At 41.0% G+C, this 15957-nt stretch overlaps 1 protein-coding gene across 5 annotated transcripts; it reads left to right on the top strand.

Annotated features, from left to right (window-relative positions):
- The first annotated feature begins 718 nt into the window (after positions 1-718).
- FBXL21 (Putative F-box/LRR-repeat protein 21) lies at positions 719-15529 on the top strand. 5 transcript variants are annotated; one of them, XM_075441567.1, is made up of 7 exons: positions 719-824; positions 4358-4453; positions 5882-6022; positions 8931-9382; positions 10816-10938; positions 11645-11816; positions 13165-15529. In XM_075441567.1, exons 4-7 carry the CDS (start codon positions 9011-9013, stop codon positions 13806-13808), a joined length of 1311 nt encoding a protein of 436 aa, XP_075297682.1. In that variant the 5' UTR covers positions 719-824; positions 4358-4453; positions 5882-6022; positions 8931-9010; the 3' UTR covers positions 13809-15529. The 5 variants fall into 5 exon arrangements, with proteins under 5 accessions (XP_075297682.1, XP_075297686.1, XP_075297685.1 ...); XM_075441571.1 differs by having other exon boundaries at positions 4361-4453; XM_075441570.1 differs by lacking the exon at positions 719-824 and adding an exon at positions 903-968.
- Positions 15530-15957: the final 428 nt, after the last annotated feature.

Genomic DNA, 15957 nt, shown 5'->3' on the forward strand with positions numbered 1-15957 from the left:
ACATATGATGCGGTGCTCAGCCCTCTGTCCCTGGCAGGGTGGGAGGATACACACAGCAAGCGGGCAAAGCCTTGCTGCTCAGAAGGGGATTCTTTTTGGCCAACAGTTTGCTAAAAATTGGTAAAAGCTGCTTGTACTCCATCTTCTTCTGAAGTGTAAGCATTCAGCCGGGGACTGAGCAGCCTAGGCTGGCTGAGGCTTCCCTTGAGAGGGGCAAGGCTGCAGGGAGCTGGTGTTCCTCCCTCATTACCTTGGGCCTCCAGGCTGACAGGACCAAGCTCCTTCCCTGCAGAGCCACCAAACTGCTTTTGACAGGCCTAGCGCTCAGTGGAGTCATGAGGAAAAGCTGTGCCTGGAAGAAGCAGGCTCAGGGGGCACTCTGCGCAGGCCAGGGCTGTCCCAGCCCACGGACGACACGGGGCCACGGGTACTTCACCTCAGGAAATGATGCGAAATTCAGGGGGCAGAAAATGAGTGGGAGGCAGAGCCTGCAGCAACGGCCTCAGGAGGAGCAACCACCCCTGATTCTCCAGGGAGGGAAAGCAGAGGGCAGGAGACCAGGAGCGCGGGAGGAGGGGGGTCCCCATTTTAGCCGCCAGGCCAAGCTCGCCCGGGCGCGAAATGGCGCCTGCCGTCACGTGCCGCTGCCGCCTTCCCCCGCTCCCCGTGGGCGGGGCCTCGCACGGCGCCTGCGCGCTGGAGCGATGGGGAGGCGGCCGGCTCCTCCCCGCGGCGAGCGGCGGCGTGGCCAGGGCGCTCGGCGGGCGGGGAGGCTTCGGCGCTGTTGGCGGCGGCTGCCCCCTGCTCTGCGGCTGGCCTCGGCGGTGAGCGGCGGGGGGAGGCCGCGGGGGTCCCCGGTGGCGGGCCGGGCCGGGCCGGGCCGGGCCGGGCGGGCAGCCGCTCACCGCGCCCAGAGACGTTAATTCTCCGTCAGCCGTGAGGAGGCCTGACCGCAGCAGGGCTCCCGCGTACGTGTGGCGTTCGTAAACTCTCGGCCTGAGGGGAGGTCACCGCCCCGGGCCGCGGTCGGGGACCCGGCCGCGCTCCCTCCCCTCAGGAGAGCTGCGGAGGGCGCCTTGAGGGGAGGTACCGCCGTGCGCTGCGGGTGCGGGGGAAACAGACTCCGAAGCCCCCGAGCAGGAAGGCGTTGAGGTGATTTATAGCGGCTTTGTACCCACGCGTGGGTCTCCCGGCTGCCCTCAGGCTGGGAGGTGACTGGAGAGGGACCTGGCGAGTGGGCGCCTGCGGAGGGGACGCTCGGCGCCGTCGCTTGCAAAAGGTTTTTTTTTTCGAGTGTGAACAGCTTGAATGGCTTTAAAGTCGGGTGGAAACGTTTCTGGAAAACTTGTAGAAAGAGTGTCGTTTTGGTTTTTATTTTTTTCTTTTGTTTTTGCCATGTAACGTTTGGGTAAGCCCTCGAGAGCTCTAAAAGCTGCGGAGCTTTGAATGTGTGGTGGTGTGGAAGTCTCGGGTGTTGTTCATGGGCTGAAAGCTGCTCAAATAGGGGTGGCTTTCTGCTGAAAATAGTGCGTCAGGAGAAGACGAAGAGCTAAACTTCTTCACCTAAATAACGCTAAAAGTGGCAGTGCGTTTGCATTTCTTCGGGTAAAACTAATGCAAGCATTAAGGCATTCAGCTGAACGCTGTTATTTTTAGGTCTCTGAGGTTTTGTCGTAAACAAATTAAAAATGTGATTAATCCCTTGAGAGGGAGGCTCAGAGGCTCTGTTTTGAGAAAGATGAGGATTGATTTAAAAAGGAAGAAATCCTGTTCAGAAGCAAAAATGCCACCCATTAAAAGATCGCTGTGCCCTAAATGAAGAAAAAGCTTAATCGTGGAGTTCATCGTACTGAAGGACTAGATCTTCTGAGGCTTAAGCTTAAAATGCGTTTTTGATCTGTGTTTTGAAACATACTGTGCGATTGAATCTGAGGCTGCACAGTAGTTCCAGCAGCTTTCCAGCGCTGCTGTTCTTGCCTGCAGTATCTGCTCCGCTCCTTCCCCAGACGGACTCCGAGTTCCTTAACATTGTGAGGGAGCGACCAACCTTGCTACTGTCACTGAACTGTGATTTCTTAAAGACACCATGATTAATGTGACAAGTTTTTCAGCTGTTAAAGGCCGATCCGTAAACATTAATTTCCAACTGTTGGAAAGTTAAAGCTTAATTATCATGATGTCCACTTTATCCAAGTGGATTTCCAAGCTTAGTTACTTGGAAGGTTTTTTTGTTTCTCGCGCACTTCATTTCTGCTGGCTTTGGTTTTGGGGGTTTTTTTGTTGTTTTGTTTTTTTTTTTACTGTCTCTGTTAGAAACATGGTTTTATGGTGTTTTACTTTTTCCTGCTGAGTCCTGGTGTTGAGAACTGAAAGAGGAATCTACAAATCAAGAGCAAGGAGCAGTTATTTCTTTGTGGGTTGAATCTGTGATATGCTAGGTTATAGTAATAAAACCTCCTATTTGTAGCTGACATTGTAGCATGGGGAGTAGTGAGCAGCTGCTGGCTTAACTGAGCCACTGCTGACCGCTGCTTGGAATCCCCTGCCGAGACCCCGTGTCATGGGAGAGATTTTAATGTCTTGATTTTCACAGAAGTTTACGGGGCTGTTACTAGGATAAGCTGCAGAAGCAGTTATTTAACTTGTTTTTTTCTGGATCCCTGTTGGTTTTTGTGGATTTGAGTTTGTTTGAGTAGGATAATATGCAGCTGTGCAAAATACTTGGTCAGAGGACATGGAAGTCAGAGAATTTATAGAGGAAAACAGCTGTATAGGGTAGTGCACCAATATCTGATGCTTTGCTCTGCATGAATGAAGATATGAATAGATCTGATAAACCTCACTATTTATCAAAGTGTTTTATTTCAATGACTACGTTGCTGCTCTTTGGTGATGATTTGGGTATCTTCACCTTAGCCTAACAACTCAGTGTTATTTACATAACAAGCTTGTATTTCATTCATCTGTGATAACTAGTTACTTTTTATTACAAACTTTTCTGCTGAAATGGTTCTTGTGGCCTTGGACACTTAAAGAAAGCATCATTAGACTCTACATGTAATTAAATTTTTTTTGTTAACAAGAACTTTCAGCAATTTTTTTAAAAAGTACAGTATCTATAATGTTGCTACATTTATCTGCAATGTAAAAGTATAAGCTTCCTTCTGCACTGAGGGATTCTAGGACATGTCTGTTAGAGAAGCTCATTTCATCAGGAGGTAGGCTGTGGTCAGGAGGGAGTATTCAGCTGTTATATAGATAAGCAATTAAAATCTTTGTGAAGTCCTGAAGCCTTCTGAACATTGTAACTGGTCTTTGACTACATTAGTAGAAATGTATTTGACACATTTCTTGCTATAAAAAGATATTACTATCCTTTTCTTAGTTTTCGGGTGTTATTTTACTGTTGACAATCATTTTGCTTGCAGCCACACTGAGAAATGTTTGGAATAATACTGAAATCCTGGGAACAGATGGGAGGGCAGACCTTCTGCCCCCACCCCACCCTAACAGGGATGTAAATTTTATCATAAGTTGTCAATTACTCGCTGTGCTCTTACAAAAGTAAACTTACTGATATGCTTTTGGGTAGAGCTTTGGATGATGATGATGATGGAAGACGCTGAAACACAAACTTCTCTGTAATGTAATACTAAAAGAAGACGGTGTACAGGCAGGTAGGGACTTTCAGTCTTGCCCCCCCTCCCGATGTGGTAGTTTGCTATACTCCTGTCAGGTTGCACAAACTGGCGTCGCTCCCGGGGAGCTCAGAGACAGGGAGGAGGCTGCAGGCGGGGTGTTTTGCTGGCCATGGACTGCACGCCTGTCTCTCTCCCTGTGTGTGACTGTGTACCCAGGGCTGTGCCAGTGGTGGTTTCAGGCTTGTGTTGTGATCATCTGTCACGTGGCTCCCCAGGTCAGCATGCAGCCTTGCCAATGAAGGGAAGAAGGCAGGAAAAAACATTCTGTTTTTTTCCCATATGTTTTCCATGAGCCTTAGATTACACTAGGTGTTATTTACCAAACTTCACTACTAATGGTAATGATAATGCAAATATTGAATAACGTACTGTTTACATTGTGCTGTTGGCCAGTACAATGTAAATGCAGTCGCAACACTTGTTTCCCATCTGTTTTTATACTTGATCTGACCTCACATTTCTATCAGTGACACAGTATTTGCAATGTGAGATAAGCTACCTTGTGTTAAAATGATGACCTCAAGCATCTTTACTAAAGCAAGAAAATGTATAAATTTGTGTCAACATGTGTTCCTGTCATTTTTGCATGAGATGTTATACTGGGATTATTTTTTTTCAAAACTAATAAAGGTTTTTGTGGCATTTTATCTGGACAGCAGGGGAAAGCAGACAGATGCTTGTGAGTGCCCCATGGCTGCAGCTGCCTCGGTTCATTCCCTTGTTGCCTATTATAACTTGGAAGCATTCATTAGGTAAGAAGGCTGCTTCAAAATATGTTACGTGATTTATAAACTTAATACGCTTCTGTGTTGAATCTTTATTTGCATCTGAATGTTTTGCACTCTAATGTTATTTATGTGTTCTGTTTACATATGTCATTATAAGCCCCCCTTTTATGTGTTAGAAACTGACAGCACTTTTGCAAGTAATTTTTATATGCTATGCAGAGTTAGCAAAGGGACAGTCTGCTCGTTTCACAGAAGAACATGTAATACTTGTGGACTGTCTGTGCAATAGAAGGCCACCATAAATTACAAACTTATTCAAATGCCATCTACGAGCAGTGTTACTAGTGTATATCAACTTTCTAATTATAGACAAGCATGACTATGCAGCTCTTAAATTTTCTGATGTGTGAGCTGAGCCAACAGCATTACTTGCACAGATTTCAGTACTTGAGTTTGATTTTGCTTATGAGATAGGGGCTGCTTCTCTTGTTGTGTTTCTAATTAACACATGCACTACACCTGTGTTAAACTACAATGATAAAAATATATTAACTGGGTAGTTTTTCAAAAGGTGCTGTTGTGACTTGGGAGAATCTAAAGCCTCATGTCTCCCATCTTTTAAAGGAAATTAAACATGCTCAGCATTAGAAGGTTTCTAAAAAATATTATTACTGGTTGAACACAATACTTTGTAAACATCTTCAGTTTCTAAATCTACTTTTTCATTTCAAATCTGTCATGATTAAGGTGTGTGGTGCTGTTCCATTAAACCATCTTCAAATAATGTAAATACGTAACTGAATTTGGAGGTTTGGGATATACATTCTTATAGCAGATCAAGATAATCTTTCATGCTGAGATACAGGATAGTTTTTTTCCTATCAATACATGGGAGTGTATTTGTACATCGTATCTTTTTTCTGGATAGAGTTTAATTAGCTGAAGTAGTTTGTTTACTGTCAAGATTATTGTGATGCAATAAGCATACTTTTGGAGTAAAAGTGAGTAATGTTTAAAGCCAAGAGTCTTTAAACTTTAAAATATTAGAAGTCATAACTTTAACTATTTTGATTCATGTAGTTTTAGTATACAGTATGCTGAAAAAAAATTAATGTTTCTTATCTGGGTTTTTAATTTCTTTAAGTAGTATTCAAGAATCCAGAGGTGTATCTGTGTTGCGTAAGAGTACTGATGTGACTGAAGTTATAGGTAATGCAAAAACTAGATTTGTGCGAACAGTTACACACCTTCCCATTAGTTAAACAATAGTTTTCAGATAACATTTGGTAAAACTAGTTTACTTGTCACATTCTGTTGTTCTGCTTCCATGGCTGCCCTGCAGTGCAGAGTGTACTGTTCATCTCAGTCTTTGTTCCAAAACTGAGGTTAGTCCCTCCAGTGGGTCTCCTAGACAAAGGCAGAACAGTTTTAATTTGGTCGGTGGCTTCACAGGTCAGTTCATCTTCTGGGACCCATCCCTGCCTTCTGGTTAAGGAATCCATGCACACATACAGGATGACTCAACAGTGGGATGGATGTTCAGATACCAGAAAGGTGCTGGTAACTTGACAGGAACTTCCACATTCTTTGGAGGTATGTGTGCATGTAAACCTCTCATTGAATACTACCTGGATGATATCACATGGAACTATAATTTAGTTAACTTCAGCTGCGTTTTGAAATACATGCTGTTAATAGTTTAAGTATTCAGAATGAAATAAGCATTCACATTTTCACAGTAAATATTAGGGCTTCGTGTTTGGTAAAAACTTTGACATATGACCAATGGAACCTTTTTCTGGCTTTGCATCCCACATTTTTGCTAAATACAAAGTACTGCGATATAGAATACTAAAAGAGAAATTCTAGGGTTATCAGTTTTAAAGGGATCTAGCAACAAGAACAAGCTGTGGCCACATTCTGTCAGCGAGAGCGTAGATGCTGTGTGCACCATGGGTGCCTTGTCACATCTCTTCATACATCTGGACTGGATGTGCTGCACCTGGGCTATAGCCTGGCCTTTGGTTTAGGGGAATGTCCCTTCTGGTAGTTCTCGGGTGCCAGAACTTCCTTGTGGGAGCCAAAACAGCACCCATGAAGCTCAAATAAATTTCAGGTAAGAAAATGAAAATTTCTGGTTTTGTCAGAAACTCGTATTTTACTAAGATAGTGCAGATTTGTATGAGAATAGAAAAAGCACAGAGGAGCTTCTTGGACAACAACATTTGTTTGATTTCATTTTTTGTTTTGGACTTTAATTTTAGTAAACAGCTAAATTTGTAATTCCTCCCAAGGAAAGGGGGAAAAAAAAAAGCAGATATTTGACTCAAAAGGTATTTAGCCTTTGCTAAATTTAGCAAGGCTATGAGCAACAGGGAGAGAGTTATGTAATGGTTAATTACTACATCCACACATAATGCTTTGGAATGCCCATTCATTGTGTGACTTGAAGGACTCAAGTCATAAAACGTGGTCTTGTGGATGATAATTTGATAAAATGATCTAGTAGCAAAAATGTTTATTTATGCTGAGCTTGCATCTTCGTTACATGAGTAACACTTGTTTAGAAATGTGGCTTTGTTTTGGAGTGTATTGTTCTTCATTCTCTTTGACTTGCTGCCTTTGCTTGTTAATGTAAGACACGTGTCTATTCAGGGAAGAAAACCACCTATTATTAAATATAATTTATAGAGTGGTGCTAAGTTATCCTTCTGCATGTATTACCTATCACTGTCATAAAGGAAACTTTTAAGAGACCGAGTGAGGATTTGTAATGACTGCTAAGATAATTTCCTTGGTGGTTGAGACGATTTGTCAGGAGGACAAACAGTGGTGAAGCTGGTCCTATGAACAGCTCTTAATTGGCTAGGTTGTTCTTTCCCGCTTCTCATATAATGCACATGCGTTCTTCTCACAAAAATGGAGTTACACTTGCATGTCAGACACCGCATCAGCCATACAGATCAGGTTTTATAAGTTGGGGAAAATGCCGGATAAGTTTTTGATAGGATATTCTGGTTTTTGGCAACTGTTTCTGGATTTTGTTTCCCTACCCCCCCCTCCCCCCAATGAAGATACTATGGAAAATTTTTGGTCTAGAAAAAGCATGCTGTGAGGGTTGCCGTGGAACATTATTCAGCAAAAATAGATAATGTATTCTGTTCGTTCTTGAAGAATGCGTGGTTGCTTCAGACAGGTTGGGAAGAGATAAGGTCTGGCCAAAAATCTCATTAGTAGGACATTGAGTATTGCGAGCTCTTGGAGCAGGGCCAGAGGAGGCCACAGCAATGATCCGAGGGCTGGAACCCCTCTGCGTGAGGAAAGGCTGAGAGAGATGGGGCTGTTCAGCCTGGAGAAGAGAACACTCTGGAGAGACCTTCTTGTAGCCTTCCATTACTTCAAGGGAGCTTATAAGAACGATGGGGACAGACTTTTTAGCAGGGCCTGTTGTGGTAGGACAAGGGGTAATGGTTTTAAACTGAAAGAGGGGAGATTCAGACTGGATATAAGGAAGAAATTTCTTACGATGCCCAGGGAGGTGGTCGGTGCCCCATCCCTGGAAACATTCAAGATCATGTTGGACAGGGCTCTGAGCAACCTGATCCAGTTGAAGATGTCCCTGCTTATGGCAGGGGGCTTGGGTTAGATGGCCTTTAAAGGTCCCTGCCAACCCAAACCATTTTATGATTTGCGAAGGGACCCCATCTTGCTGTAAAATAAAGTGGCATTTGAAACAGTTAAGATAGTTATTGAGAATTGACTTGAGCAGATTGCACTGCTTCAGCATGTGAAAGCAGAGCTTTTCCGTATGCTGGTCTTTCTGAACTCTGGCTCATGTGGCAAACATTCCTCAGTGAAGTGTATTCATGGTTTGCTGTATTCCTAGTTCACTGTCCTTTCCTCCTGCTGAAAAACAGCATGTGAACCTTACTTTGCCCTGTTTTGATGTGGCCTCTGAAGTTGTTTTTTTTTGTTGTTAGTTGTACAAACGCTTTTCCTCTGCCTGGCATGATTTAAAAACAAAACAAAAAGCCAGCAAAGCAGTGGGGGAGGCAGGCAGATCTTTTGATTCTGACTGTTCTGAACACGTCTGTTCCAAGTTCATCAGTGTTTAAAAAGGAAGTTTATGAATTGCATTCTGTAGTTCATAAAATTCTTCCAGAAATCATGAGTAGCTTTTGTAATTTGACTTGAGTACCTACACGATTTCCTACTCCTAAGTTGTTGTTAAATACTTTTTTATTCCCCTAAAAAGTGCTTTGTATACTATGAACACTAACACATGAAACTACACAAGTTCTCCAGGTTCAAATTAAATTGTACAAAATATAAGATATTGAGAAAGGAGGTCCTGGCTAATGTCTGTGCACTGGGTATTGACATATGGACATACCTTTTTTCACAGTAACATGCTATATTTAAATTTTACTAACTTGCTATCTCTTACTATGCTTCCCCTGCCTTCTATCCCTTCCTTCCCTAATCTTCTGTATTTTTCTAGAGACCTACTGTACGTGAGACCTTTCAAGAAACTGTGCAGTTTGAATACATTGGATCGTTCCAATACCTGAAGCTTTCGCAATGAAGAGAGCTAGGCAGAAAGTTGTGGCTGAAAATGAAGCTCCTCAAACATCACAGAAAAGCAAGAAACAGAAAACGTGTTCATATGGCTCAGTGTTCGGTGGATCTGACTTGCACGCCTCCATGGACTGGGGAAACCTTCCGCACCATGTCATTCTCCGTATTTTTCAATTTCTACCTTTAGTAGATCGAGCCAGGGCATCTTCTGTTTGTCGAAGGTGGAATGAAATTTTTCACATCCCAGATCTCTGGAGGAGATTTGAATTTGAACTTAGCCAGCCAGCTACTTCTTACTTAAAGTCTACACATCCTGATCTCATTCAGCAGATTATCAAGAGGCATGGTGATCATCTGCAGTACGTCAGCTTCAAGGTAAGTCGTGGATGAGTGGAGGCTTGTTCTGTGACGTTACTGTGTGTAATGTAAGCAGCTTCTCTGTGTCAGTCGGCCTAAGTGTTATACCTGGGAAGTCTTATGTTTAAAAATGCAACTAGTGCAACAGTTTATTTCCATGCATGTACACAGTTTCCTTCAATTTTTTTTCTCTCTAATCTCTAAGAAGTAAAGAAAGAGCTAACATGCAATATGGTGCTGAAGATTGAACAATATGTCTTCAGATATATAGAACATGTTGTTTCTGTGCATCAGTGCTAGTGGCAGTTTGAGCACTGAACAGATTATTGTGCAGATAAATTTATTTCCTCAAATCCCTCCACATGTAAGAAATACTTGTTTTGTGTGTATAATTTATTTACAAATCAGGCTATACAGTGAAGGTTGTCTTGAAATTTTAGAACCATGTTTGAAAAAGTATGAGTAAGGGAGAAAGATGCTGTGCGCTGTGTTCAGGTGATTGACACATAAGTAACGGTAAGCGTGGTTTAAATGAAGTCTTTGCAGTCTGAGGATTGCATGAACGGGGACTTCTTTCATCTGAACACTTGGTACAGTTTACTCTGTTTATCTGAGAAGATCATAGTTGGAATTACAGGTGCTTCACTTTGCAGTTGCTTCTTCTCAGAGCATGTCAATTCTAAGGTGTGAAGGAAAAGCAGAAGAAAAGTTTGATATTAAAGCTAGGGTGAAAATCAGAAGCTTCTTTTTCTTAGCACTGGTAGCAGTTTTACATTTGGAGACATCGTGATTTGACTGCACAGCAGTTTATGGATAATCAGTTATTAAATACCTGTAACTTCTGCACTTTGTATGGCTGATTATAATGAATTTGCATGATAATGTCTTAATGCAACTTTTATGCTTTTTCAGCTACTCTTTTATCATCTCAGCTACTGCAGAGGAGGAAGGTGAGATGAAATAGTGATTGTCCAAAGTTAGTCATCAGGCTTACAGATGAATTGAGAATTAGTTCATTATTGAAGATGCTAGGGTGTTGTCCCTGCAGGTAAAATGGATTAGTTCGCTGGAGTATATCTAGGCTTTATGAAGTCTTTTTTTCTGACTAGGACTCTAGAATTGGCATTTTAAAGAAGATGCATGCATAGCACTGTCTATCATGTTGTTTAGGAAGGCATGAGGGTATTTGAAAAGAAGACTTAGGTTTAAGCTCTCTGTTCATATTGGAAATACCCAGCAGTCGTACTCAGGAAAATTTTCTAATAGTAACTTTCCTGAATTTTTTTCTTGTCTTGAAATTTCTAATTAATGTTGTGTTTTGTCATTGTGGTAAATGCAGTCTGGTGCCATACAGCAAAGTGGGTGTGGACCTTGCAGTCTTGGGTATCCATGATGCTGTTTTCTAAATAATAATAAAGAATGGCTTCATGATTTTTAAATTGCTTTTGTAGGTTGATAGTAGTACTGAGTCAGCAGAAGCAGCCTGTGACATCCTTTCTCAGCTGGTGAACTGTTCTATCAAGACACTGGGTTTGATTTCTACAGCAAAACCAAGCTTCATGAATGTCTCTAAGGTAATGTTCTGCAAACTGTAACTAGAGTGACTTTAATTCAGTCTTAAACCACTTTAGCTTTCTTATTGTGGTGTTATTCAGTTCATGGTAATTTGTATGAAACAGTCTGTATTTATTGGCATATCTTTTTAATTTGTGACATCCATTAGTATTAGAAAAATAGTTAAACACTGATTTCATTCATTAAATTTAGTAGTGTTGATATTTTGTGGTGTAGAGGTGAGGAATCAGAATGCTTGAGCTGCCTCGTTTCTAGACTAAGAGATACAATGATCACGTGCTGCAACATTAAAGTATTTGGGAGGGTTTTTTGGTTTGGTTTCTTTTTTTGCTCTGTAGGTTTCAGAAGAGTTACTTTCTGGAAAATAAAATAAATGCCATTTCATTTTTTTGCAGCTAAATTCTAGATGCTTCAGGCTTATCACTATGTCCACTTATCCCTGTTTCATTACAGTGAAAAGATAGAGTGGATGAGTTAACTGCTGAGTTTAAAGTTAATTTTTGTGACATGCAGCAGCATATTTTTAAACAGATTTCCTATGTTCATGTTCAAATAAGCCTTCCTTTACTACACAAGAAAGGGGATGCCTAAGAAGTGATTATTTTTGTTCTTTCTGAAGTACTAAACCTGAGTTTTAGATGCTGAAGTTCTGCCTTGTCTTTTCATAAGATTTTTCTTCTTCCCTGCTTTGACTTCTCCAAACAGGCTCATTTTGCTTCAGCACTGACAGTGGTTTTTGTAAACTCCAAGTCGTTATCATCAATCAAGATAGATGACACACCTCTTGATGATCCTTCCCTGAAGGTTCTTGTTGCTAACAATAGTGACACTCTAAAACTGCTAAAAATGAGCAGCTGTCCTCATGTATCACCTGCTGGTGAGTGGTGAATATATGTGAAAAATGTAGTAGTAAAGTATCATAAAACAGTAGGCAAGACTTAGTTCGAAGCAAGTTATTGATAAAACTTGTAGTGCTCTTCTGAGCCTCTTAGCAGAGGCCTTTTATTGACCTAATTGTGGCTGTGGAGAATTGGAATGGGAAGAAGAATAATAATGTCTGTGTGTTACTGAATGAGTTGGATTAATGAAGGTGGAGGTGCTCCTTGCTTGACTGCATCTTCTAGAATCCTGGGGATTTTTTTTACATTATTCTCAGCTGCTGCAGTACCTCTGAAGATAGGCCATGAGGAGGAAAAGCCTCCAAAATTAGTGCAGGCCTTTAACACATGTTCCAAGGACTTGATGTTCATTGCCAGTTTTGTGTAAGGGTAACCAAATGCATGCTGCTTAATGTGTGCAACTCTAAACTTAACGAACTGGCATTCTGTGGGAACACACCTGTAAGATCCCTGTTCCATGAGTTGGCTACTGCTTGGTGGGATAAAGGAGGTGAAAGCAGTTGTCAATAACTGTTCCACAAGGTGCTGTGAGTTTAACTTACTGAATAAGAGTATTAATACTTCAAAGTTACAGTAAAAAAAAAAAAAACAAACAAACAAACAAAAAAAAAAACACTTTGAGTTTCTGTAGTGCCCTCGTGTGTCCAGATCTGGTAGTATGAACTTGCAGCACTGGTTGGTGTAGGACTCGCTCCCTTCAAAATACAGAAAGTTTAGAGTGTTTTTAGGTCCTTTCTCACTTACCTTTCTCCTGAAACTCCTCTGCTGGGGAAGGGGAATCCTGGTCTGGTCTCTTTCCTGTATTCTTATCCAGAGTCCACAAAAGGTGATTTAATCTGTGTACTTTGTGTTCTCAACAGATTAAGAGCAGTTATGTTGTTCATGTCTTGATTCAGGGAAGGGTTTGTCTTAGCATAGCTCTTAAACTAGGCTGGTCATGGTCATTTAAATAGAATGCTTAGATGAACGCTGAAGGAAGGGATATTGGAGAAGGGAACAGCGGCCAATTCAGCTGAATCTTACCTGATTTTAGTTGCCTCTTCAAGTTGAGGAAATTCTGTATGGAGAAGGGCAAAGAGGAAGAAAGATATATAGGTCTAAGATGAATGCGACTCGTTAGACTTGCTGCTTTTACTGATAAGTGGTTTTGGCCAAGACCCCATAAAAGGACGTGGAGATCTAGAACTTTATCATATTTGATGGGTTCTGAATATAGGCATTAACACTCAAGCCAAGAGAATTAGTACTTGCTTGAGCTTTACAGCAGACAACTGTGCTTATATTCACTTTTCATTTTACAGAGTAATCTTTGTTTTTGTTCCTCAGGAATTCTTTGTGTTGCTGACCAGTGTCATGGACTTAAGGAGCTGGCTTTGAACTACTACATATTAAGTGATGAACTGCTCCTGGCTCTTTCAAGTGAAAAACATGTTGATCTTGAGCACCTTCGCATAGACGTTGTGAGTGAAAATCCCGGACAGGCTGAATTTCACCCTATTAAAAAGCAAAGCTGGGATGCTCTTGTCAAACACTCCCCCAAAGTCAACATTGTGATGTATTTCTTCTTATATGAAGAAGAATTTGATGCTTTCTTCAGAGAGGAGACCCCTGTTACGCACCTTTATTTTGGTCGTGCAGTAACCAAAGCAATGTTGGGTCGTATTGGCATGAATTGCCCAAGGCTAATTGAGTTGGTTGTGTGTGCTAATGGACTTCAACCTTTGGACGATGAACTTATTCGGATCGCAGAGCGCTGTAAGAACTTAACAGCAATGGGACTTGGTGAATGTGAAGTAACTTGCAAAGGTTTTATTGAATTTGTAAAGATGTGTGGGGGCAGGCTTACCCAGCTTTCTATTATGGAGGAGGTACTGATTCCAGATAATGATTATAGCTTAGATCGACTTCATTTGGAAGTCTCCAAACACCTTGGAAGAATGTGGTTTCCTGATATGATGCCAACATGGTAAATTCTCTGCATTTCTGGGTCAACTTGTAGAATCAGGGTGTTGCTTTCTATGCAAATAAAGGATTTAAAAAATGAAATGTGGGGACTTTATTTCCTGATTTGAATTTTTTCTACCATGAGAGCCTCTAGCAGTGTAACAGCAAAACATTCTAGAATGTTAATGGTATCTTGGAACAGAAAATAGATGAAGTGTACTTAACACTTTCTGAAAGTATGGCTGTGGTTTACGGGTGCTTCAAACTTCAGTGAACTTGGGTTTCTCTGAGCTTCAGTTTAAATGTTCCATTCACATTGAAGGTTTTTTTTTTTCATGTCCTTGTTTAGTCTTTCCAATGTAGTCAGAAGAGGACTAGAGAAACTTTTTTCCTTTATCAAATCTAACTTTATGGGACGCTGGATACAACTTGGAGTTCAGGAAAACCATATGGTTTGTCATAATGTTTTATGCAGCTATTTTTCAAGATACTCATGTTATAAATGTAAAAGCTTGTACATTAAAATACTTAATACGAATACTAGCCCAGGTTACTCAAATACAATCTAGCTTGAACTCATGCCAGTATATTAAAATGTTGTGGTAAATAAGCTTATGCTTACAAAAAAACTTTCCAGTTTTAAATTGCACTTTAAGTAATTTTGTCAGACTAGCTAAACTATAGAGACTGCATTGTACAGTATGTTGTTTTTCTGTCTTATGCATTAAATGGATGGGAAAAAAGACCTTGTTAAAACTAATGAATGTAAAAGTTTATATCTAGGTTGATTGCTTGGGTGAATTACAAAGCACTTTGGAAACTGACAGAGTATAGGAATAGCTTCTGGATTTGGGAGAGTTCGAGTCTTTGATTACAGAGGTTGATACCTGAATGCTGTTCCATGCTTTCATTATTAAGGGATAAGAAGGACCTCATAAATGTGGATAGTGAGAAGGAAAGATCAAATGGAGTACAGTTGTCTTCGATCACTTTCTGTCTGGAATCAAGGGTTTAGAGCACTTAAAAAAAAAAAAAAAAAAAAAATTATTAGCCAGTTAGAGGCCAAAATGGCCTGTAGTAACCTTGCCTGTGCTGTAAGCCCTGATTTTCTGGAGTAAGGGTCGCTGGAGGTGACACTGAAATGTTTAATTTAGAGCTGCTTAATACTTGTTGTGATTAATTGGTTTTTGAGGAAGAAGATTTTACTTTATTTGTTTTCTTTGAAGTGGAAAGAAATAGTGAGTTGATGAATTCGAATGTGTATTTTTATGTAGATGGTTTTTTACACGCTGTAAACTGAAACGCATTGTATTCAAATTTTGCTGTAATTATTTTTATGCTGTAGTTGTTGTAGCTCCCTATATCTAATGAGAAGCCTGCATTTGATTTGCTGGTAGTATTTGTCACATCAGATAAAATGTCACTTTCTTCCACACTTAACTGCAAAAGTAACAGTTAAAGGGTTAAACCACCATTGTCTTGGACAGACATGTTCCCTGTTGCAAGCTAAAGGATTTAAGATAACAGGTCGTGCCTGTCTGAATCAGTAACGCAGTACTGACTTGCGCACTTAAGAAGCATCTGGCTGGTTACTAGCACCTGTTACCCAAGCACTTCCTTCCATAATCAAAGGGATTATAATTGACTTTTAAACAAAAGACTGAAATATTTCTGAACAGTATTTGGTTTGAGATGTGTGATTTGCTTTAAATGTAAACATAATAAAGTGATCGAATACATGCACTGACACCAGACTCTCATCTATCTGTTGCACCACGTCCTCCTGTTAGGCAAGATTCTGCCCTGTTAGAAGCCATATACTTGACAAACCTGGGGAGAGGCAGTAGACACATTTAACTCCTGGATAATAGTGAATTAGTCATTGTCGTTTCATGTTTGTGCCACAAACTTGAGGATTTTTGACATGCTGAAACTGTAAAATGCATTGTGGACAAATCTTGTAGGTGGTTGGTAGACTCCTGGAATCCTTCGTGTCTCTCTAGCCAACATAGCGGCATTGATGAAGTATCAGACACTAGTGGCTGTGGACAGAGTTATAATTCAGGAGGAAACTGCAAAGATGCTGCTTGGAATATTGTCCCATTCTCCGACCCTCTTACTAAGGCAGCTTCTCTGTGAAGCTGTGAGTGTTAGCTTGCTCTAGCTCCAAGCTTC

This window comes from Opisthocomus hoazin, chromosome 22 (genome assembly GCF_030867145.1).
Source record: "Opisthocomus hoazin isolate bOpiHoa1 chromosome 22, bOpiHoa1.hap1, whole genome shotgun sequence".
In the NCBI taxonomy this organism is placed as follows: Eukaryota; Metazoa; Chordata; class Aves; order Opisthocomiformes; family Opisthocomidae; genus Opisthocomus; species Opisthocomus hoazin.

Bases quoted from the DNA above. Each gene is read 5' to 3' on its own strand.
- FBXL21 (XM_075441567.1), top strand. From the start codon at position 9,011: ATGAAGAGAGCTAGGCAGAAAGTTGTGGCTGAAAATGAAGCTCCTCAA. The intron at 9,383-10,815 runs GTAAGTCGTGGA...TTGCTTTTGTAG, and splicing joins TGCAGTACGTCAGCTTCAAG to GTTGATAGTAGTACTGAGTC. The intron at 10,939-11,644 runs GTAATGTTCTGC...TTCTCCAAACAG, and splicing joins GCTTCATGAATGTCTCTAAG to GCTCATTTTGCTTCAGCACT.